Genomic DNA, 24242 nt, shown 5'->3' on the forward strand with positions numbered 1-24242 from the left:
CCACAGAAGAGAGTTTGGAAAGGAATGTCCGCTTCCCCTCCACTGCAATTCTTGACAAATCTTACAATTTTTTCAAACACATAGGCTAATATAGATATGTCATGTGTGATTAAAAAGAAAACTCATCAACCCGTCCAAGATTTCAAAATCTGCAACAGTACCTTGCAAACGTTTTATGACACTGGAAAATCACTAATGTGTACTACAAAACAAATAAATAAACTGATGTGGCTGTCAAGAAGTTCAGACAGAATACAACATTTGCCGATGGATTAATGGCAATTAAAAGCAAGGTGTCGCAAAACATGCTGTTAGGAGTTCAAGTGCCACTTTAATGAAGTAATTCAAGGGCCAGGAGAACATGTTTCTAATAAATTGTGTAAGGATGATAATTGCATCAGAATAACTGCACTTCAGAATATGATGATCAAATATTCCTGTGCCTCTACTTAATATCCACATTATGTTGTCCTTTGGGTAGTGATAACACCAGCCTTACAGCTGAGAGACATATACACCATCCATTTTTACTCCCTAAAATGAAAATGTGCCCAACAAAAATGAGAAACAATGAACATTGTGTTGCTTCAACCCACAACGCTCCACTGATATTTTTTCGAATTAGTGACCAGTAGTACAGTGACATAGGAAGGAACTCTAATAATATAAATGCCTGATCTCAACAGGAATTGTAAGGGGAAGAACTTCTTTTAATGAGCAGAAAGTATCCCTATTGGCAAAGCTAATTACTTTTTTACTCCCTGAAAAATCATTTGACTCCAAGTAGGGAGCAAAATATGATTAGAGTCTTGCTTGTTACCCTGACATAGAAAGTGAAATTACAGGGAACATAATGTAGTCTATAGTTTTGCCCACCCTTCTGCACCAGACCCTAGACACATTAAACAAGAGCTTTAGTGAGGTTTATTATGGATCCCTGGGCAAGAAAATCACATATATATGCTTTTTAAGTTAATGGCATCAAATCTCAAGAGATACAACAGATTGAGTCCCTTCTTCTGTAACTATGGATCCCTCTTCCGTAATTCTTCGTTATAAATTAAATAAGATGCAGGGAAATGCTAGAGACTATACAGAGCACATGGTTATATTGAAAAGCCCTCAGCAGCTGAGCATAGAAAGAAAAATAAGGTGCTGTTGTCTAGACGGGTACTAGAATTTTCTATTGTACAGCAAACAAGCAACACATTTCCTTAAGTATACTGCCGAAACGTCGGACTTTGTTTTTGAAATGTGCTGCTTTGTTCATCACCCGCAAGGAGTGATGACCTGTGCTCTTCCACCCATACCTTTCCCCGGCCCCTGTGCTAGCCTCCATTACTAATTGATAGAGCACTGTAAAAAGTGAGGGATTTTAACAGTAACCACTCACTGGGATATTTGCAGACCCACAATACTTTGCAAGCAAGGCATATTTAATGCCTCAACATATTATGTGCATTTTAAGAATGTCATGACTCTGCATGTAAGCAGTTCTTTTGCAGTGCATACAAGACTGTTTGCAACATACCCCACCCTTATCATTGTGTAGGATTACACAGTGTTCGCTGAAACTGTTTTTGCATTTACCATATAATATGTGACAGTCTAGGACCAAAGGAACTCTGTACATTTGTGTGAAAAGCATTCTCTTGCCTGAATATCTGTTGCCCTGATACTATGGACGAGTAATCCCAAGCAAAGTCCATACCCATTATCCCTTGTAGGCAAATGGGGTCATTACGACCCTGGCGTTAAGGGTTTAAGTGCGCCGTAAAAGGTGTCGGCGCCGTTAAACCCTTAACGCCTGATTACGAGGTCCCTTTGCGGGACCCGACCTTAACGGCTGGTTTTACCAGCCGATAAAGTAGGGTGCCGCAAAGGGATCTTGGTGCTAATTACGGTACTGCAATTTGCGGTACCGTACTTAGCGCCTTCCCCAGTCCCATTGAGCCCTATGGGGTGAAAATGGGAATGGGGAAGGGCCATGGTGAAATGGGGAAATACCGCCCCGCCAACCTTGGAATGGGGCGGTATTTCCCCATTTCACCATGGCGGACTCGTTACAACACCGGCACCAACCATGGTGCTAATAGCGCCATGGTTTAGCGCCGGGGTTGTAATGAGGGCCAAAGTAAATGATATTGAATGTTGCTCTCCACTTCTAGGGTAATGTTAGTAATGCTAAAGTAGGGGATACTGAGCATCACATTTGTCTTCTCAAAAGCCTGCTTACTTACAGTCAGTATACGATATTGTAGCTGGTAGTTCGATTGTATCGTGTAGGTGACGCTTTTGGTAAGGCACAATGAGTAACAGAAATTATGGCATTCTGGGAAAATGTGAACATTATTCATATTATTCATATTACAACAAACATAAAACCAGTGGATGTAGGTACACATCTGCTAACCTTTCGCAGAGCCAAGAGAGGAGTTGTCAAGGTTGTCTGGTACTATCTTGATGTGTTCTGGGGCAGAAGTTAGAGTCATAAGGTCAAAGTGTGGTAGAATCAAACTTAGGAGTCATGGGAGGGATGGGAACATTATTTGGCTAACGTGTGCAGGCATATCTTGGTTAGATTCTTCTGTTCATGGAGCCAGTTTTTCATATTCGTTTTTAACCTCTTATGTGTGTATATTGCTGTTAGGAATTTTAGGTGTTTACGGTCACCCTTGCATAGTAGTGCAATGCAAATTAGCAGAATATCAAGACTAGTTGCTTATTTTAAGAGAAGGCACATTTCAATTTCTGTGGCTTGTATCTGATTAAATATTTCTGAATAGGTGAGAATTGTCTGTGTGCGCTGCTAGAAATCTTCTGAGCGGCACCCAGAAGGAAGCTGGGCAAGCGCACCTGCACACAGCTTAGAGGGAACACTGCCCCCATCCTGTACCCACAATATTCGCCCCTTTGCTTGCCTCCCTCCTCATCCAAAGGGGCCATGCCCCTCGGCAACCCTATGTACTCCAACCCCTTCAACTCCCCTCAACACCAAACTCCACCTTCCTCCGACCCTTGGCCAGGCCGACCTGTCACATCAGCAACCATACTTACACAAAACCTCACAACATGACCCCCCAACTAACGCCCTGACCTGTCACACAAAAACTACCATCAACCCCCGAACTATGCCCCACAATTAAAATAACCCACAAATACTCTAAAAACAGGTGAAAAGGAAAACAAACATCCCAAACACAAATCCCTTCCACAAGCCACCTCTTCCACTGACCCCAATGGACCTCACACAAAACGAGGGGGGGTGGGCGGGATACAAAAACTTGCCTTTAACGGTCTCCTGCTCTCGAACATTCCCTGCCCCTTAAATACCCCCCCCTGCGGTGCTCTATGCGCAGGCCAGCTCGCTGGCCTGTGCAGCGCCCAAAAGCACCCCGGGGGGAAACGCTGCGCGTTCCCCCAGGGCCCCCCTTTGGGCTTACTGCACAAAAACCCAGACTCGCTTCAAAGTGGAAGAGGTCGCTTTAATGTGACAGGCCAAGGCTCACAAATAAACGCTAACCTGGCCCCTGGCCTTACAGACTAAAATTAACCACTTTAACAATTAGCCAAAACATTAAATAAATAAATAACTCTTTATGCCTCCAACAATAAATAAATAATTAACCACAACTACTTCCCTACCTATCCCCAGGCCCTTACCATCCCCTTACCATCTACTCAAACCTTCGTTCCGGCTTTTTGGCATCATCTCCCCGGGGCCATGCCCCTCCATCTTCAAGACCTGCTCCCCTCTCTGCACCCCTGGGGTAGCCCATTCGTGCAAACAGCACCACCCCCATCCTATACCCGCGCTATTCCCCCCATTGCTTGCCTCCCCCCTCATCCAAAGGGGCCATGCCCCCCGGCACCAGAAAAAACCCTCCCCTGAGGTGTTCTTTTCTGCCCCACTCCTGAATAGCCTACTACCTCCAACTCTTCACCATGTCCTGTAATAACAACGTCAAATCCAACTGGTAGTAGCTATTACCATAAACCGACAGGTGAACCCCATCTTCCCTAAAAACTTCAAAGTTCTCATATACAATCTCCTTATGCTCCAAAACTTGCAGTGCTGCCAAACCACAAAACTTGATCATTTCCCTGTTAATCTTCGTCCTCGTCCGCTCTACTGCGCCCTCACTTACCGCACCTCTCCAAACTCTCCTCGGTAACAACTTAGTCCATATCAGACTTACCTTAGGCCATATTTCCCTAAGCCATGCCAGATCCCTTTTCATCTTCCTCAACAGAGCTACTCCCGTATCCCGCACCAAATCATTCTCCCCAGCATGAATGATCAACCCGTCCGGGACCCCAAAACGCTCCTTTATCCCCGACAGATTAGGCAGCAGTTGGTCCCAGCGCAACCCCCTGAGACCTGACCACCGCACAATCCCTACTTGATAGCTACAACCCAACTGCATGCCAAAAATCCTCTTCTCTGCTTCTCTACCCGCCCATTTCACAATTGAGTGCCCGACGAGCCAGATCTGCCGCATCTGCCCCGGCCTCCTTGCCGTCTCTGAAAAAGAAATCATATTGTCACCTCACCATCCTAAACCCCTTTTTCCCCCCACCACAATCCCGCTGCCCCCCAATCAACCAGTCCCTTTACCCAGCTCCCTAATATATCCCTTATACTTCCCAGACCTCCACCTGCCCAAGCTCTTAACTTCAGCCTCCGATAATCCCAAGAGGTTGCCCTCAGAAGCCGCACCCATTCTGAATGAAGACATCCCAAATTCCTCCGGTTTCTCCCCCAATACTTCCAACGCCTTCCTCAGTACCCCCAACACATGCGCTGCCGACACCCTTGACTCCGCTTCATGCCGGGAGACCATCCCCGACCTTCCTCCAGATAGCTCCTTCCACACCAGACCTGCCCTTATCGGGCAAAGCTCTTTACTTCCCCACCCCAGCGACACCCAGCAGCCCTTTCCCCTCTGGTCCGTCTTTGACCTCCCAATCCTAATAGCCACCCCAAAATCCGAGAAATGGACATCCTCCCACTGCAACCCACCAGCTCCCTTTTTAACCCCCACAAGCTCCGATACTCTGAGGGCCCTGAAAAACAACCACGTAAAGCAGACTTGAAACATAACTCCCTCCCAGGCCGACCAGCAAACTTCTTCCAAAGCCCTGCACAAGCTGACCAACAGGGTCGCCGATACCAGACATCTGCTATCCTTCTCCTTACCCCTTTCCCTCGCCCATCCCTCTAACATCCTACTCGCCATCTCCCCGCCACTAGGTGGGAATCCCCAAAACCATTTGCCATAGAAAGCTATTCCCGCTATTTTCCCAGCTATGGTCGCCTTCGACCAACCTTTATCCATACACCATAACAGAAAATTGACCACATCATCCCGTCTGCGTTCCTCAGCATCCCCCCTACCCTTCCAGCTACGCGCCCCCCCCTTTATGAATTCTTCTCACGCCCTGCTGTAAGCTGCCCTAGACGCCGGGGCCAGGGAGCCCTCCACTAACGACAGAGATCTCAACTTCCTAGCTTCCAAAGCTCCTCCGGGATACGCTGCCCAATCTGGTCTGCTCCAGGTGCCAATCCATGGAATCTCTGCCATTGAAAACGAGATAATGCATCAGCGATGCCATTATCCTTACCCGGCACGTGCCTTGTCCTGAACAGCACATTCCAATCCATGCATCGCAACACAAACTCCCTCATCAGCCTCGCCACCCTCTGGTCCCTTGCCGACTGCCTGTTGACAACATTGACCACGCACTCGTTGTCCACATTAAAATTCACCTTCCTGTTGGAAAACTCCCTGCCCCAGAGTTCCAACTCCACCAACAAAGGAATGCTATACTTCTTCCCTCTTCCAACCACCGCGGTGGCCACCTCTCCACGCACCACCTGCCTTGCCAGAAGGCTCCGAAACCACCCGCACCTGCTGCATGCGAAAATATCTGCACCTCCCACCTTACAGGATCCCCCTGAAGCCACATGGACACCCCGGTAAAACCTTCCAAGAAACGCAACCAAATCCTACAATCCTCCCTCACCGCCCCTGATACCCTCACCCGATGATGTGGGCATTTAGCTCCCGCCATGGCCCGCGACATGTTCCTACAAAAAGTACGGCCCGGAGCCACCACCCTACATGCAAAATTAAAATGCCCAACCAACCGCTGCATTTCGCGCAATGTCATCTTCCGCGCCACCACCACCTTCTCCAGCAGACCCACTAAACGACTCACCTTGTAGTGCGGCAAGCGTGATGTCATGGACCTGGAATCCAGCTCAATCCCCAAACAGGTCAAAACTACAGCCGGCCCTTCCGTTTTATCTTCAGCCAAAGGCACCCCAAATTCCTGCATCAATGCCTGAAAAGACTTCAGCATGTTCCTGCACTCCGATTCATCCTCTGCCCGGCCAATGAACAAAAAATCGTCCAGATAGTGCAAAACCCCCTCCGCACCTGAACTAAACATAAAAGCCCACTGCAAGAATGAACTAAAACGCTCAAACAACGCACAGGATATCGCACACCCCATCGGTAGAGCCTTGTCCACGTAAATGCGATCTTCAAATTGCATCCCCAGCAACCAAAAATCCTCCAGATGCACCGGCAGCAACCTGAACGCTGCCTTGATATCACACTTGGTCAAAAATGCTCCGCGACCCACCTTCCTTCTCAACTCCACTGTCTGATCCACGCTCGCAAATGACACCCCACAATCCTCCGGGGCAATAAAGTAATTGACGAACAAGCCCTCTGGCCAAGATAAATGATGAATCAGCCTGAATTCCCCCGGCGCCTTCTTGGGCACTACCCCTAACAGCGATATCACCAAATCGCCCGGCAGATCTAAAAATAGACCTACCACCCTCCCTGCCTCCACTTCCTTGAGCAACTTTGCCCTAACCACCTCCCCATTCTCTTTGGGTGATTTCAAATTTTCCGCCCACCTACGCACCCTCGGCCCTTGGTACCCCAGACGGAAACCCTCCCTGTCCGGATAAAAATTGAGCCACCTCTCCAAAACTTCCACTTTAACCGGAGTAAAAGCTTTTCCCCACAACCCCTCAACCTGCTCCCTGCCCCCGCCCTCGATCCCCTTGCTGAAAGCACTGTGTAACCGGGTGCCGACCTGCACATCTGGAGCACTCGTGTCTGAACCTGCACGCTGACCTCGTGCAGCCCTCCTTATTGAAGCCCCAACACACTGCCGACTGCTGGCCCCTGCCTCCTCCCCCTGCCCCCTCATGGGCGGGGCAACCAAGAAAGGGCTGGTAAGGCACAGGTAAGCCACTCGCCGTGTGCACCGTCAGCGCAGGCCGTGTCTGTGCCATCCATTGTAGCCAGAGGTCCATATCTATCTCCCCCCAGACCACCTGGCTGTCTTCCGCCAGTCACCGGGGAGGCCGTACCTCTCCGCCCTAATTCACCCCCTTGCCCCTCCGCACCCCTACACTCTTCTTCCCCCCTGCCAGCACTTCTGAGTACATTCCTCTCTCTTCCTTCCTCTCCCCCGACCTCTTCCTCCGAAACCCTCCCCGATCCATTCCCCTCTTCCCTGGACCTCTTTGATGCTCTCCTAGGGATCTCCCTCCTATTCCGCCTACCACCCCCCTCGCAGGCCCCCCCTTCCCTGCCACAGGGGAGCAAGCGACAACCGCCACCAGCGCCCCGTCCGCTGCTGCTCGCCGCTGCATCCCTCCCACCTCCATACCACCCCGCCCGTAACTTCCACCACTGCGCCCTCCAACTGTGTTTTGGAGGCCCTGCTGATAATCGCAAGGGCCTCCCTCAATGCCTTGGCATCCACCAACCCTTTTTTACTTGCCGCGCGGCCAACCATCCCGACCTCCCTTACGCAACACGTGCCAACCTTGATTGCTAGCACCACCCCTGCAGCCCTCTTTCCTTCACCCTCTTGTCCTACCAACTGCTGCCCAGATCCTCCACCACAGCCCCCAGCCCAGCAAACACCAAAGGTTACCCCAAGTCTTGCGCCCCCTTTTGCCACCCAAATTACTGCTGTCCCCCCACCCTATGTAGTAACTATAGGCTGACCCAATTGTCCCTCTATTCCTCCTTTCCTCGACCCTCCTTGCTTTCTCCCTCCTTCCTCTTTTTTTGTTGTAAACTATAAAATCCTACCCCCAAACTGCCCCCCGTCCCTCCTGCCCGCCCCTCGGGCCCAGAGAGGCAGCTGTGCCCCCCCGAAATCCGCGACCGCCCAACCCCTCTCCCTACCCACCCTTTCTACACCTCACACCCCTTGAAGGCTCTCCGGTCACACCGCACTTGCGTGCGGCTGACAGCCTACTCTTCACCTAGCGCGGCCCCTTTAAGGCAACGCGCTTCTCTGCCCGGCCCCTCCCCGCTGCAGCTGCTCCCAGCGAGCGCCGGCCGCACAAGCTTGCGCGCTCGCCGGCCCGCAACAGCCTTCCTCCCACCCTAATATGCTCGCCGGCCACACTCCGCCCCACTGCAGCGGCCTGCCCCAACAGCGACGACCCCGCCCTCGCCCCAGGTAAGAAAAGGGGGTACCTTATCTACAGTACCCCCGCTATTCCCCTATGTCCTATATATTTATTTATTTATTTATTCATTTCCCCCCACCTAGCGCTACACCCGCTCAACACCCCACCACCTCCGCCCCAACTAGCCCTCCCTGCTCACCTCACTAACCTAGCAGGCCCAGAGGTAAAGAACGCTCGAGAGCAGTAGACCCTGACAAAAACTTGCCCTTAACGGTCTCCTGCTCTCGAACATTCCCTGCCCCTTAAATACCCCCCCCTGTGGCGCTCTATCGGCAGGCCAGCTCGCTGGCCTGTGCAGCGCCCAAAACCACCCCAGGGGGAAACGCTGCGCGTTCCCCCCTCAGCCCCCGTTCCCTCAGTTACCCTTGAATAGTTCTCTAAAAGGGAAATTGTGTCCAGGTGGGATGTCCGCAAGAAAAACCTCGTCAAAATCAGTGAGCAACGAGAGTTCTTATCTACTCAGTCAAGAAAAAAAAATTGTTACTCCACACAAGCACAAAAACCCTGTCAACTTGGCTAGCGAGGCAGTTCCTATCGACCAGTGCGCTCTTTCTGAAAGCAAGGCTACATGCTCTAAGACGATTGTGCGCCCGCTGATGGAGGTAACTGATGTTGAATTACTTCAATCTAGTAAACATGTTAACCTCGAGACTCACTCCAAAACTACCTGCGACGTAATCGATCCATCTAGAAATCCGGCGGAGTTCCATTCGGAGTCATTGCACGGCAGTATCTCAGGTGACGACAAAGTGGTCTCACCACAGAACCCTGAACTAACTAAACAATGGAACGGTGTCCATGATTCTTTAAGCGAAGACGTTTTTAGTCTTCCCATGAACAAGACTGAGTCTACTGATACAATAAAGACACCTAAATCTAGGCATAAAGTGGATTCTGTTGATATTTCCAACGAAGCCAGAGTTCTGGGGTCGTTACATGAAGACCCTCTTGTAAAACAAACAAAAACAACGCCCCCTGAAATTACTTTGTCTGAAAAGGGGACGGGACGACCTCTGAGGGCTACCTCCTTTTACTGCAGCAAGCAAGTTCTTCCTAACATCAAAGCAAGTATTAGTGAGCTCACTGAGTGTCGGAGACCAAATGCCATTACTGAACCAAAGCATTCCAGCGTTGGTACACTTAGATTTCACTTCGCCGACGCTGCTGCAAGAGAGGCGAGATTAGCGGCGCGGCTGAGAGATGATTTTTTAAACATCAAGTCCTCAGTAGCATACTCCACGAACTCGACTGCCCACTACTCAGAAGCTTTTGATACCGCTCTGGGTAATTATTGTGCTTCTTCGGTTGCTCCAGCATTCCCACAAATGAATTCTGAACAGACAGTAAATAACACACGGCCAGGCAAGTTAACGGAGTTAACTAGTACTCCGAAAACTTGCACTTAATCTAAAACTACGGCGCTGAAACACGGAAAGGCATTGCAAACGAACGTCAGTTCTCATGACACCACATCCTCAAATGTAGATCTTGAATCTGACCACTGTAAACGTATGATTGACCCTAATAAGCCTCTCCAACTGTGTCAAAAACAGAACAGGAAAACAAACAGCATCTGTCAGTCGCAGCTGGAATTCAAACTTATAACAATGTGCTAGCCGCCACCTCAACTGCACTTATTCTGTTTTCAAAACTATACGAATCATTGCATGACTCAATAAAGGATCAAACTGCGCTTCTGGCAGCGGTCAACAATAAAATCAGCGCACTTGATGCGCTGACAACTCATCTTCACACCCGACTGGATTATGAAGCAGAAATATCTGCCAAATGGCAAAACAGGTTGTGCAACATCACAAGGAACGAACTGACCCAAAACAACGAATTAATGGAAGCTTTGCTTGATTCTTCTAAATGGATGCGCCATCATGTTACCATCCTCTAGTTCTATGAAATGCTTGTGCAACACAGTCCATGTGATACCAACAACAACAGCTCTCGAGACTCCAGTACCTGGGGGTTTTCCAGTAATAAACGAAACCCAAAAAGAATCTGATGAACTTGTGGAAAATAAGGAAGCAGACAAAGTTTCACTTATCAATATATCTTGTGAAGAAGTGCCACTCTTGGGAGCAACAAAAGATGTGGACAAGGCCACAAAATCCAACGAACCAAATAAGTCAGGCAATAATATTCCTGCCAGCTTTGTTTTTACCAGTGTCTCACAAAATGTCTCAAAACCCTCCCAAACTTTTGACATCAACCCTGAAAATCATGCCAAAAACTGACAGTTTGGATTTTTTTTTTGGCAGACAAAACATTGGGTCCAGCGACAAAAAACAAGAAAACCAAATCAAGCAACAGCACTAAAATCATTGATTTAAGACCTTGCTAAGTTGGCAAGACCAAATCTAACACTGACAAGAATTTCATCTGAAATCTAATGACGCCACCCACCATTCTGATGTTTAAACGTCCTGACAGAAAAGTTCAGTTTGAGTCTCAACCCAAGCCTGGGGTAGCCACCACGACTATTGTTAAACCTCACATTCGAGCCACCAAACATCCAAGACTCGAAGACGAGGACCAAGACGGCCCTGTATCCTTCACCTCTGAAGACGTGGCAAACCTTTCTACATATTCGATGGACAGCAATGAAGATCAGAATGGTTCAGACCTAAGTGACAATGACAAAGTCGATGTGAGCTTAGAATATGAGGCTCTTAGTGATGCTTCACTAACTCCTGGCATACCAGGGGCCAGCATTCAAATGCCCAACGCCACAAAGAAACCAATGGTTATTAGAAGCATATTGAAACATGGTAATAAAATACTGAATAACCAGAAAGTCTCGACTTCTCCAGTAAAGCGTCCCTCACCTTCAGGACCGAAACTAAATCCGAAATATACAATGGCCCAGGTGGAGAAAAAAGTTAGGTTCTCTTCCAACTGAGTTCCAAAAATGTGTGACATAAATTCAAGACACATCAAAAAACTTCAACTCGAATACATATTACAAGATAACGACGGAGCTCATTTAAATCGAAGAAATATTTTGAAATTGCTCAACTGTGTGCCTTCCCTCAACAATATCGAATTAGACGACATTAAGATCGTCGAATACCTGTCTGAGTCGTTCAGACTGGGTCGTTCTATATGTGCATTCTCAACTGGATGCATCCACCCTTAGAAATGCAATGCAGGAACTGTTAACTTTTGGCTACCAACTAACAGATTATGTAGATCCAGTGGCCCTTATATCAAAGACACCCTTCCCCAGAAAATATCACTGGCAGAGCTTGACCGCGAGTCATGAAAGTCGACGTGCTGAAATTCAGAAGCACTTTGAAATCAGTAACGATGCCTTCGACCCAAAGCGTTCAATGCATTCCAATAATACTCATCGAAAATCAGCCACAGGTACATTTTTACAAGTAAGCGACTGTTAGGCCAAAGAACAAAGACAAGTGGCGGAGTGCTCCCTAATATCTTGGAACACCCGTGGATTTTTGCATCTGTCTCAAGACAACGAGTTTAACAAAGACGACTATAATATAATCTGTTTGCAAGAAGTATGGATGAGAACAGAGCCAATCTGTGAGGGATACTCAACGAACTTTACCCCTGCTTTAAAAAACACATCCGTCCGACCATATTCTGGGTTAATTACCCTAATTAAAGATGTGCCGGGGTGGACTGTTCTAAAACTATTGAAACCTAATTAATTTGTTCAAGGAACAATCATCAAAATTATTGACACGTCAAAGAATTCTGTCAAGTTCCTACAAGACGTGAATGTCTATTGGAACTCAGCGAAGATCGCCGCAAACAATTTTATAGCATCAGTCACCTCAATAATCGTCGACTTAATGCTAGACTACCGGCAATTCTCAATAATTATATGCCGCGACCTGAATCATTCATTCGTTACCAAAAGCGGCCAGATAAGAGATCCAAACCACAACCTTAATAAAGGTCGAGCAAAGAAATGGGCCATTGAGCTAGCAAACAGAAATTGCTTCATGATGAACGGACAAACTCGCGGCGATATACCAGCTTGTCCCATCTGGCAACGGAACCACTCTGCCAAAACATTGGACTACATATGGGTCTCCCGTGACTTAGTGGACATGACCAAGAGCTTTAAGATCATAAAGCTTTGACACAGCGATCCTGATGGTGTAAAACTAAGTTGTTCCTCGACTTTAACAAAAAGAAGTGAGCAATACATTGCGCCTGTTGAGCTAAATCAAGGTCTGAACCTGATAACTATAAGACCTGCAGCAATTGTTACAATGACTGAAAACTAAGAAACAACAACTCCCATGACGAAGACTCTGTCGAGTATCCTCCTATATTGTGAAAACAAAAGATACAAATGAATAGGTCCAAGGGTGCTAGGCTCAGAACAACGCCTCCACATGTATTATCAAACTCTGCATTGCTAAGAAAGGAATCACTCTTCAATAGTATGTTATAGAGATAAATCTCATTTTTTTTATATTAGAGTTGTGTGCAAAAAGGCATCAAAATGGTTTGCTAAAACAGAAAGATCAGACAACAAAAATAGATATTTATAACACACAGTGCTGAAAAAACATTTTTTGGGACAATCTCCAAATTGTGTGTGTGCAACAAACCCGACTCCTATTAGTGTTTGCCAAGAAATTCACATATTACAGTGTACATATTCAAGTCAACATTTGTGGAAAACACATAGAACAATGGTGGGTACACAAAATTATTTTTCTTGCGTAAACAGCATTAATGTGCTGTAATTTTGGGGGGAGTAGTGCGTCTACACCAGGTGTTTCAACCGTTTCTAGGTGGGCTAGGTGTGCCTCATCTTTAACACAGCCTTCATCAGCACTGTGTTATAAATATCTTTCTATTTTTTTTGTCTGATCGTTCTGTTTTAGCAAACCATTTTGATGTCTTAATTTCTCTAAATGTTGGATTTATGCCTTTTTGCACACAACTCTAATATAAAAAAATGAGATTTATCTCTATAACATACTATTGAAGAGTGATTCCTTCCTTAGCAATGCAGAGTTTGATAATTCATGTGGAGGCGTTGTTCTGAGCCTAGCACCCTTGGACCTATTCATTTGTATCTTTTGTTTTCCTAGTTAACCCTCCTGGGTAGAATAGGTTCCACACCAGGAGCCCTATTTTTTTATTCCTCCTATATTGTTACAACTTGCCTCTATTCCGCAAAGAAACAGAACTAATAACCATTTACATAAACATCCTTTTAGCAGGGAAATAGCCAAGAGAAAGCACAAAGTAAATGTTGATTTAAAGCTGGTCAAGCGATCGTGCCAACCTGCCAGGACGAAAGAAAAAAACCAAAAGCGACTTCAAAATCAGTATCGAAATTGGTTGTTGCCATTTAAGAGCCTGTGAGACCAGGAACAAGCAGAAACGATGTTAAGAATGATTCTTTCAGGGAAAAGTCGCGAAACTTGGGCCATCATAAACGGTAGCCCGACTTTCCAGACGACCAATATGACAACAGGCATAAGCGAAAACAACTGGAAACAGTACTTTACAAAAGTATTCAACTCTACTACAATTTACGATCCCAGGGTTATTATTGTTGACTCTGTCCCGTGGAATTTCATATATAGTTCAACAGAGATCGAGGAGCTGTTCACCAAGCTCAAAAACTCCACAGCCCCGGGAACCGATGGGTTGACTAATCTGACACTTAAGAAAAACAAAACCTTGTGGGCAGTATTTATTGAACGACTGTTTCAGAAAATTGTGGAAGCGAGGAAAATCCCCTCCTCATGGCAATCGGTGGTAGTTGTGCCAATATATAAAAAAGGAGATCGAACCGACCCAGCCAACTACCGGCCGATTGCCCTGTTGGATGTAATCAAGAAGATCTTTGCTAGTCAGGTTCATAAAAGGTTGTCACGATGGGCAACTGAGATGAAGATTATTGATGAACTTCAAACTGGTTTTACACGAGGTGTTGGAGTTGAGTTAAACCTTACACTATGACATTTTTTGAAACTAGAGGCCATTAAACATCATAGACCCTTGTTTCTGGCATTCGTAGATCTACAACAGGCCTATGATAGTGTAAACCGGGCCTTATTATGGGAAAAACTAATAATATGGAAATGCCAGCCCTACTTGTTACAGATGATAGTCCAGCTTCATTTGAATGCCTCAATTAAAATCCGTTTGAACGGCAAGGGCGCACTATCGACAGAAATTAAGACAGATCGCGGAGTTAAGCAAGGCTGCCCACTGGCGGCGTTACTGTTCAAGCTGTACATTGCCAATATGCCTGATATGCTGTCAACATGCAACACCTTTCCATCCAAGATTAACGGCTGACATGTGAGCAGGGCCATCTATGCCGACGATATGGTATTAATGGATGTTCCCCGAATTGGCCTGCAGCGACTGATAGCCAAACTGGATGAATACCTAAAAATGAATAACATGGTGATCAACGTTAAAAAAACAAGATCATTGTGTTCGGTTCGGACTTGGGGAAGCGAGGGAAGAACTTTAAATGGATAGCTTCTGGAGAATCCCTTGAACGAACGAATCCATTCGACACCTCGGAATAATAGTTAATACCTCAATAAGAGAAAGGGAATGGACTAAAGATTTGAACACAAAAATGACGAACCTTGCATTAAAAGGTAAAAAATTACATCGAGAATACGGCAAATTCACCTTGCTACCTGTGATCCAATTCGACTGTCAGAAAGTTGTACAAACCATTACCTTTGGTAGTGAAGCAGGCCTGAAAATCAACTCTAACATATGGAACCAACTCGAAGGGAAATGTTGGCGTAAGGTTCTTCGTTTTCCACAAAACTTAGCAATTGCTGCAATTAGATACGAGTTAGGCCTGCAATCATTGAAAGCTACAGTCTTGTGGAAGTGTCTTGCCCTATACCGAAAGATAACGATACTGACAACGCCATTCAATATGCAATTCTGAAAGAACATCCTGCCTGCCGATACCATGGACTACTAACAATCTGGGAGTGAAACATTTTGAAAAACTTGACCCATGTTTCAGCTACGTCGATCTTCTTCACCATAACCCATGTGCTGATAAAAAAAAGACAATTCAGAATGACTGGATTGAGACAATACAATCTCGATCGAATCTAAAATCTTGTCTACCAATTCTGGGAGATGTCCGCCCAGTAAACATCATTCCAAAGTACTTGCGACAATTTCCTTCAAGATACCATCGAGACCAATTCTTAAGACTACGTCTACATTTATTACCAACTAAAGAGATGCTTTTCTTAAAACATGATAAAGACACATCTGACAATCTATGTCGAGCTTGTTCTAAAGAAATCGAGTCACTCCGACATATAGGGCCTCATTACGAGTCCAGCAGTAACCGTGCCTGAAATTCCAGCAGGTTACCGCCGAACTCGTATTACCATTCCGCCTCCGTGATTCCCGGAATTACCGGGGCATTACGACCCCGGTGACCCGGGAATTCCAGAGGCAGAATTTGGTAAATCCCCATTCCCATTGAGTCCAATAGGACTCAATGAGAATGGGGAAATGGAAACACCGGCACCATCTCTTGATGGTGCCGGTGTTTCCACGTCCACCTGCAGGCGGGTGGTGTTAAACCCGCCAGGTCAGACCTGGCGGGAATGACACCTCCCGCCTGCAGAACTCGAGATCACCCGGTCTGGAAACTACGGTGGCGGCGGGTTTACCGCCACCGTTATTTTCAGACTGGATGACTCGTAATGAGGCCCATAGTCATAGAATGCCCAGAACTAAGACAAGAAAGATCTGTGGCCTTGGGAAGGTTTGCCCCTTTGAACGGAAACATGGATGAATCGTGAATCAACTTGTTATCTGGGAATAACTATATGTTGATATGCCCAACTACTACCTACCTTGACAAAATACTTGTATACTTGCCAACTTAATTCCCGTGACCGAGACTTTCGACTCTGATGAGAAGTTATGTTTTATAAGAAGTCGGAGCTTTGTGTACAAAGAATTCACGTTGGACTTAAAAGGAAAGACTTCGTGATACTTTGTTTAAAAGTTTTGAATGCAACTAAATACAAATAAAAAACTAAATAAAAAAATAACACTTTACAGTACTAGATTACGATTAAAAAAATGCACAGGGTTTGTGAAATGTGCAATGAACTTCCATGGTTTTACCAGTAAAAGGTACGTGGATGACTTGCAGAAAGCAGTTTTTAGACTGATGTTTTAAATATTGTAATTCTGCTATTTAAACCTTTGCTGAAAAGAAGCCTGTGCTGCTCACTTATCAGTCCTTATGTATATAGAGAAGCGCACCCTGCGAATCATGGTCCAGGCTCCATCGACAAGCTGTTCATGTATACGTTTGCCTGTTTTGTTCTCTTCACGCGCCATCTGAATTACTTACCCATGCAGAAGGCGAGCGATAAGCTAAAGAGAGAAACTCGCAGAGGAGAAATTGCTATTCTTGACCCTATCTGGACAATGAGGTTTGGTGTTTGCTTGGTACTATAGCATTAACAGTTGCGTCGGAGAGTTGCTGTGCATCGGCTGGACTGGCGCACAATATAAGTATTGCTTAAAGCTAATCAAAACAGGCCTTGCGCAATCCACGTGCGGCAGTCAGGCACGCGCCCCACCGCTGCAAAAGTCAGGCCGAGATGAAGAAAAATATGGCACGAGGCGCATGATCGGATGCTTAAAAACGCTTTGCCATTCAGGACCTAGTTCTTTCCAACAGGAATCGGCATGCATTTGCCATTGTGGCTTAAAAATACTTTAAATGAGTAGATGTGAGCGCATTTTATGTACTGAAAGCGTGATGTGTCCATACATTGTAAATAAACACATTAGGGGTCATGTTCCTTATGAAGTAGTGTAAAAAAGAACACAAAGTTAACGAGTGAAAGCTTTACGCACGCTTTTACGGCAACGCAATATTTTGAACACCGTAGAAGGGGCACGCAAAATAATTGCATCGTCTGTGGCGCATCCTCTCTGCCATATACATGTTTACATCATCATGAAATCTCCATGCTGGCACAAATGGTTTGGGTGCACGTGGAATCCAGCCGCGTTTGTCGTCATCCTGATCCCTGGGCAGTGCAGGAACCTCCCGACCACTAAACAGTGCCCAAGGAGCATTGGGGTGAGCTCTCATCCCATGCCAATACCCGCGCCAAAACATGCTGGCGCCTGAACATCCCAGCGGCGAACTGGCCGCACCGAAATGGGCACGCCAAAACGGGCTCTGCGGCCAACCGGCTGCGCCAAATCGGCCCGCGCCGAAATGGCTGCGCCAAATTGGCCTGCTCCGATAAACGCGGCTTGCCCAGTGACGTCATTTGGGGTCGCCAGAGGTCGCAAGTGCATCTCTGAGGTCTCCCTTGAGCTCTGTGGTCTCCCTTGCAAACTCTAAAAAAAAATGTACATTTTTTATTTTATTTTTATTATTATTTTTTTTTGCAATGCAAGCTCCTGGGCTGTGGCCAGCACCATGTGGCTCTGTAATTCTGGAGTGGCCGGCTTTCCTGTTCAGGCCCCCTTAAAAAAAAGAAAAATAAGAACATGCGGGCCACAAGTCTAACACTTTCAGCACTGAATCTAAATAAGAAAGAATAGGAATGCCAAAAAATGTGCCTTTCAGGAATTCTATTCAATAATTGCTAGACTCATTAAAGGTTTATTTCAGGCACACTTCAGGGGGTGAGTCACTGATTTAGTCTATTCTCAAATGCCTCAAATCACCCTTTCATCCTTCTGAGGTCGATAAATGGGTACCAACCCAGATTGGGTGATATTGGGTGTATATTTTGGGTGTATATTTCTTCTATGTAAAGCGCTTAAGCTTAAGTGCTATATAATAACACATCATTATCATTTGGTCATGGACGTCTTCTTGCAATCACAGTAATTTGGTAATGTGGACCTATACACACTGACCGTAACGATACATATGGCGATCCATTCAGGTATGATATGATATGATATGGCATTTGTAATGCGCCTATACACAAGTGTTTCAAGGCACGACAATGAAATGTACATCACATTATAGTGATGTCGTAACCATATTTTTCGTAGTGTACAATGCTATGTGATGCCACTTGCTGTTTTATCAACGGGTGAAAGGTCGTGTTCCATCGCTTCCCGCAATATCACTTTGCGGTGGGGTCAAATGACATCACTTCCTGTGATGTCATCAGGGGGTCAAGGGTCGTGTGATGCCACTTCCGCTACCCCTGGCATTTTGGTGAAATGACGTCCCTGGGCTTGCCACGCATAAATGGCAGGCGGCATGCACTCAGTTTACTCTGCAAAAACAACAACGTACAGGTGATCACACCTGTTTTTAAAACTTAGTTTTCACTTTGTAGATGACATGTAAATGACTAAAATGGCATGTAAGTGCAAATGTAACAGCCCCCTCCCCTGTGCAATGTATGCTGTTAAAATTACCTCAGCTGGGGGTCATGTTCCTTGTGGCGTAGTGTGAAATGCCTGAATAAAACCTTCGCCCATATTTTTTAGGTCAATCCATATTTTCATTGATATGTATGGTGAAGAGGGGTCACGTAGCGGAATGACCATTTCTGTCAACCCCACCCGCACTGACATACAAATGCCCCGACATTAACGTCAGCAGGACATGTGCAGGCTGATGCAAATGCTTTGGATTCCCCTGGAATCCATCTGCTTTTTTACACCAGCAAAAAGCAGGCTGATTTCCATAGCAATCTATGGTAAACGCTGCTTGCTCTGCGTAAATGGCATGCGGCATTTACTCAATGTGCAATAGGAAGCACACAAGCAAAGGCATACTGGCAATTACACCCGTATTTACACCTTTGTTTTGCGCTGTGTAGCACAAATGAGTAGCATTACATGGAGTGGATCCGTTTCCATGTAAAGACAAACGCAACAGGGTGCCTTCCATGCTATTTAGAGGTCAGTCTTAAGCGTACATTAATGGTGCAGCATTACACCAGATGTTAGAATGTCTCATAGTCCATGCACTCAGGCAGACATACTCTGTGACCTCATTTCGACTTATGTGGTTAATGTCCTTTATAAGCATGGAAGTAGTTGCTTTTTTAAAATTCGGTTCTAAGTGGTCCGCCATTTTCCTATGGGCATTTGGTTAATCAGGGCGGTCACAAACCAAAAAGTAAACGTCAGACCGAAGAATGCAAAGGCAGCTATAATATGTTTGGACAGTCGACATAAACAGAAAATTGCGCATATAACCGATTAACACAGAAAAGTGATCATTGACAGCCTCTTAGACAACTAGAATGCTTAGAGTGCAGTCAACCTGCAATTTTGACTGCAATGTCATTAATGTTGACTCGTCACTGGCACAACAATAATGATATTACCACGATGTACTAATAGCCATCCAGACCTCAGGAAGCATCTTTATTGCTTCTCATAGTTGCCCTTATTGACTGCGCTTTTGCCATGGGCCAGATTTGCGAGCAGGCAATTACCCAGTGATAATGACTGGCCTCTCACGAGGTGTCTATGGCACATGGAAAAGAACTATACTGCACTTGGGCTAGTAGGACCAGACAAGACCATGGGAAATGGGAATGTCGGTGCAACTAACCCTGAAATCTATCCACTCCTGTAGGTGCCAGTCAAAGTTAGAATCAAATTCAAAGTATTAGGCTCCATGCACAAGGCCTACTGGTGCAGGGGTCCAGGGTATTTCTAGAAGCCTGTACCCATTACATAATCCTCCAGCTGGCATGCACACACACAATGCACCAACCACTTTTCAATCGACCCAACCGCCGAGGCAGAAACCTTTGAGCGTTGAGTCTCAGGATTTGGAATGAGAGCAGAGTTATCATTTTAGAAAACTTGTTGTACCACTGTAATATTCTATCTGCCCATAAATAGAATGTTCAGCGCTATTCCACCTTCCCTGCTAACCCACCCTTAACTTACCAGATAAGAACCGCTGTTCTTACCTTACTCCAGAGCTCATTTTCCATTGAGCCGTAAAATCAATGGAAGACGTAAAAGCCTTCTTTTACACCTTCCATTACTGCCACGGCTCCTTTTCATTCATTTGTATGGCGGAAAGGAGGGGCGGAACGCAACTTGCCTTTCTGCCACCTTCCTTCCTCTCCACCATACAAATGCTCCAGGATTTGCACCGTCATGGATTTTCACCAGCATAAAGCAGGCAGACTGCATAGGGATCCATTGTAAACGCTGCCTGCCATGCAAGTTTACAATTCCAATTAAATGCTCTCCAACATGGTTGCATGTCGGACAGTGCTTATTTTTCATTGTGGATACTGCTCATCATGCGCGCATTGTAAGCAGTGTTCACAAACGAAAATGAAACGCTCTCCAACATGTAAGTATGTCAGAGAGTGTTTAATTGTAATTGTTAATGCTGCTTGCCATGAGAACATGGAAGAGGGTGCTCACAATCAAAAGTAAGCGTTGGCTGGCAGGCCAGCATGCCAGGCAGCGTTTATTCACCTTACACTGAAGAGTGTAAATCTAAAGGGCAAAAAGCGGCGTACCCCACAGTGCAAATGATGAAAATTTGGCGGCGGGAGAAGTGCACACGTCGGCTCCTCCCCGTCAAAGTACACATTTTTTGAAAATCAGCTTCTCCGTGGTCCACTGAAAGGTTGAATCGCATAGACACAACAGTACGAAATCATAGTGCCCATGGATCTCTCTCCTTCACACTGCATTTGCCCTTATCCCCACCTTGTAAACCATCTCTGTTCCATATTGCTATGCTATTGGCACTTTATGCTCACTCAGAGTGACACAGTCAATACTGCAGACTGGCGGGCATTTCATTTTGGCAATGTGGTCTAGCATAGCTCCTTGAAAGTAAACCTCCTATCTTTTACCTGAATGGATTTGAGATGTAAACTCTTCGCTGCTGTAGCGATGGCATCTATGTATTTTTCCAACCACTTGGCATTGATCTCCATGGCCCTGGCTGGTTCCTCTTGCAGGTAATACACTAACCTGATGGCCTTGGCTCCCTGCACTACATGGGGCTGGCTTGATTGGAAGTGGACTCCCCCTAACTGTGAGCCCATAAACTCATGTCCTTGGAAGAGCGGGTAAGTAAAATTCAGGCTCTCTATGGCTGAGGCGTTGCCGTGCACTGCCCGCAAGAGGTGGTTTACGGGGACACACATGGTTCCAACTCGAGTGCACAGCTGCATAAAAGTAAAGTTCTTCACGGCCCCCAAGTGGTCCCAGGACACATGCAGGCTCTTCACCATCTCATCTAGCTTTAAGAGTTCATGGAAGGCACTGGCGGTGAGGATGTTCCCGGAAGTGGACACTGCGATGAGAGAAGCGAACATGCCCTCCGTGTCCAGCCGCTCCACTGAGAATTCCCAGGAGTCGTTCGTGGGAAAATGGTGCCTTATAAAGTCCCTCTCACGTCTGGCAAGACCTTCCAGAGGCATGAACTGGTCCTCCATGTGGAACGAAAGTCTCTGAGGGTAAAAATAGAACCCTGCTCCTAACCCTCCCGAGATGAGTACGGAGATCCCCAGAAACCACCATGGATATCTGGCAACCCACACGCCAAGCTGGCGGAATCCATTTGAAAGGGGACGCTCCAAGCAGTCTGTATGGCACCCATACATTCTGTAAAGAAGGTTTGCGACTCAGCAATTTATGAGCCAAAGAGCTCAAAATCTGAAGATTCTCCTTGGGTTGATACAACTGGTGCCGATTTACGAACCCAAATGTCTGGACAAGTGAGAAGGTTGCAGTAAGTCCTTGCTAAGCTTTGCCCGCTGCACAGTGGTGATGCATATGGAACAGACACGGCGTAGCGGAGCAGCTATTCTGCATGAATGGAAGGTCAACAAAGCAACAGGCTAATCATTTACTGGCCTGTGATGCGCCTCAGGTCCCTTTCATTGCATACTCCAGATTATTGGATACATCCTCATTTTAGTTAGCGACGGATTCTGCATGTTGACTGAGATCATGCGTCAAAAGCAGTCAGCAGATTAGCCAGTAGGTCAGGTGAGATGTTAGGGATTGTAAACATTGAGCACATTCTCCGGAAAGATCATATATCTAGGAAAATCATCCTTTTGCTCATTGTTGCCACTTCTTGCTCACATGCGTTCATGATGGGACCCCCAAAAGCTACTCTTTACACCCCAACAATTTCAGACATCCAGTCTGTTGTACACACATTTATGCTGCAACATTATCACAGGGCATTGGGGGAAGTGTCACAAGGAGTGGTGTACATGAATGGGGATATGAAGGGCCAAGACAATAACATTCAGATTGGGCTAGGCAATGCATTTAAAAGGGCAGATAGACCCACCCACCCCCACACACATCCTACATATGGTGAAGAGTTGGGTCTGGGAAAGGGACATTAGCAAAAGCCCTGGGGCTAGAGCTTTGCCTGGTAATATTGCTAATTTATTTTTTTATTTAATGTATTTATAACGCGCTGGGACAAAGCCCATAGGCATAGAGGCGCGTAGACGGACGAAGACAAAAAAAAACAAGGAGCAGTCAATCATGGAGGGCAAATCGGTCATCAGCAGCGAGGCCAAGTTATTCAAACAAAATGGTTTTCGGTCTACGCTTCAAGACAGCAATCGAGGAGCAGGCCCTAAGGTCCAGAGGAAGGGCATTCCACAAGTGTGGTGCCACCACAGAAAAACATCCTTCTGAGACCATTGACAGTTTGACCGTAGGGGAGGACAGCAGGCAAGAGTTGTTGGATCTTAGGGACTGCCTATTTGGGAGGCATGAAAGCTGGTTTGACAGGTAGACGGGGCTTTTCCCATACAGACAGGAGTGGGTGAGACACATAGACCTGAATGTGATCCGCTTACCAACCGGTAGCCAAGGTAGGGATCGCTTAGCTGCTGACACGATTTTTGCAAGCCCTTTACCACCCGAACAGCATTGTTTTTAAACACCTGAAGACGAATACGTTCCAATTTCACGATGCCCAAAAGCAGGGTAGAACACTAATCGAGACCAGAGCCAATGATGGCTCGAGCCAGGGTAGCACAATTGGAGGAATCAGGACTGGTCTGATTTGGGCCAGTAGTTTGATGTAGTAGCAAGTACTTGAGACCAAGCTGCTAATGTGTGCTTTCACGGTAAGCTCTTTGTCGAGCACTTCTCCCAAGGTCTTAACTTTGGAAAGGGATGTCAGTGTACAATCCGCAATTTGAAAGGAGCAGTACGCAGTGTCCAGATTTCGTATTTTAGGCGCAGTGTAGGCAGTCATAATTTCAGTGCTGGTGTTATTAAGCACCAATCCATTAAATACCATCCAAGTGTGTATGAGTTTATAGGTGGTATTAATCTCCATTAGCACTGCTATGTACACAGTCAGCAGCATTACAACAACCATGTCCCCCACTGGCACTCTTACAGGGAGATTAAAAGGTGTCCCTTGAGGGAGCCAGTAGAACTCTCAGGTTGGGCCTGCTTAAATAGACAGGCTACAGGAAGAAGGGACACTTTTTGGCTTACTGCACAAAAACCCAGACTCATTTAAAAGTGGAAAAGGTTGCTTTAATGTGACAGGCCAAAGCTTACAATTAAACGGCAGAATCAGTGATTACAGACAGCGTTTCCATGATCTTACTCCAGAATGTGGCTAGTTCCGGGCAATCCCAGAACATGTGTAAATGACCAGCGTCCTCCGTGCCGCAGCGAGGGCAGAACCGGGGGTTAGAGCGCGTAAACCTGGAGATTCTGCGCGGAGCGTAATACAGCC

The 24242-nt window shown here is 46.3% G+C and overlaps 1 protein-coding gene across 1 annotated transcript in view; it reads right to left on the bottom strand.

Annotated features, from left to right (window-relative positions):
- LOC138569796 (patched domain-containing protein 3-like) overlaps positions 1-22119 on the bottom strand; it is a 231028-nt gene extending 208909 nt beyond the window's left edge. The window contains exon 1 of the mRNA XM_069648113.1: positions 21364-22119. Within this exon, the coding sequence (XP_069504214.1) occupies positions 21364-22119 (756 nt within the window). The remainder of the gene's footprint in view (positions 1-21363) is intronic.
- Between the last annotated feature and the right edge of the window lie 2123 nt (positions 22120-24242).

This window comes from Ambystoma mexicanum, chromosome 2q (assembly GCF_040938575.1).
Source record: "Ambystoma mexicanum isolate Mex_15411 chromosome 2q, UKY_AmexF1_1, whole genome shotgun sequence".
In the NCBI taxonomy this organism is placed as follows: domain Eukaryota; kingdom Metazoa; phylum Chordata; class Amphibia; order Caudata; family Ambystomatidae; genus Ambystoma; species Ambystoma mexicanum.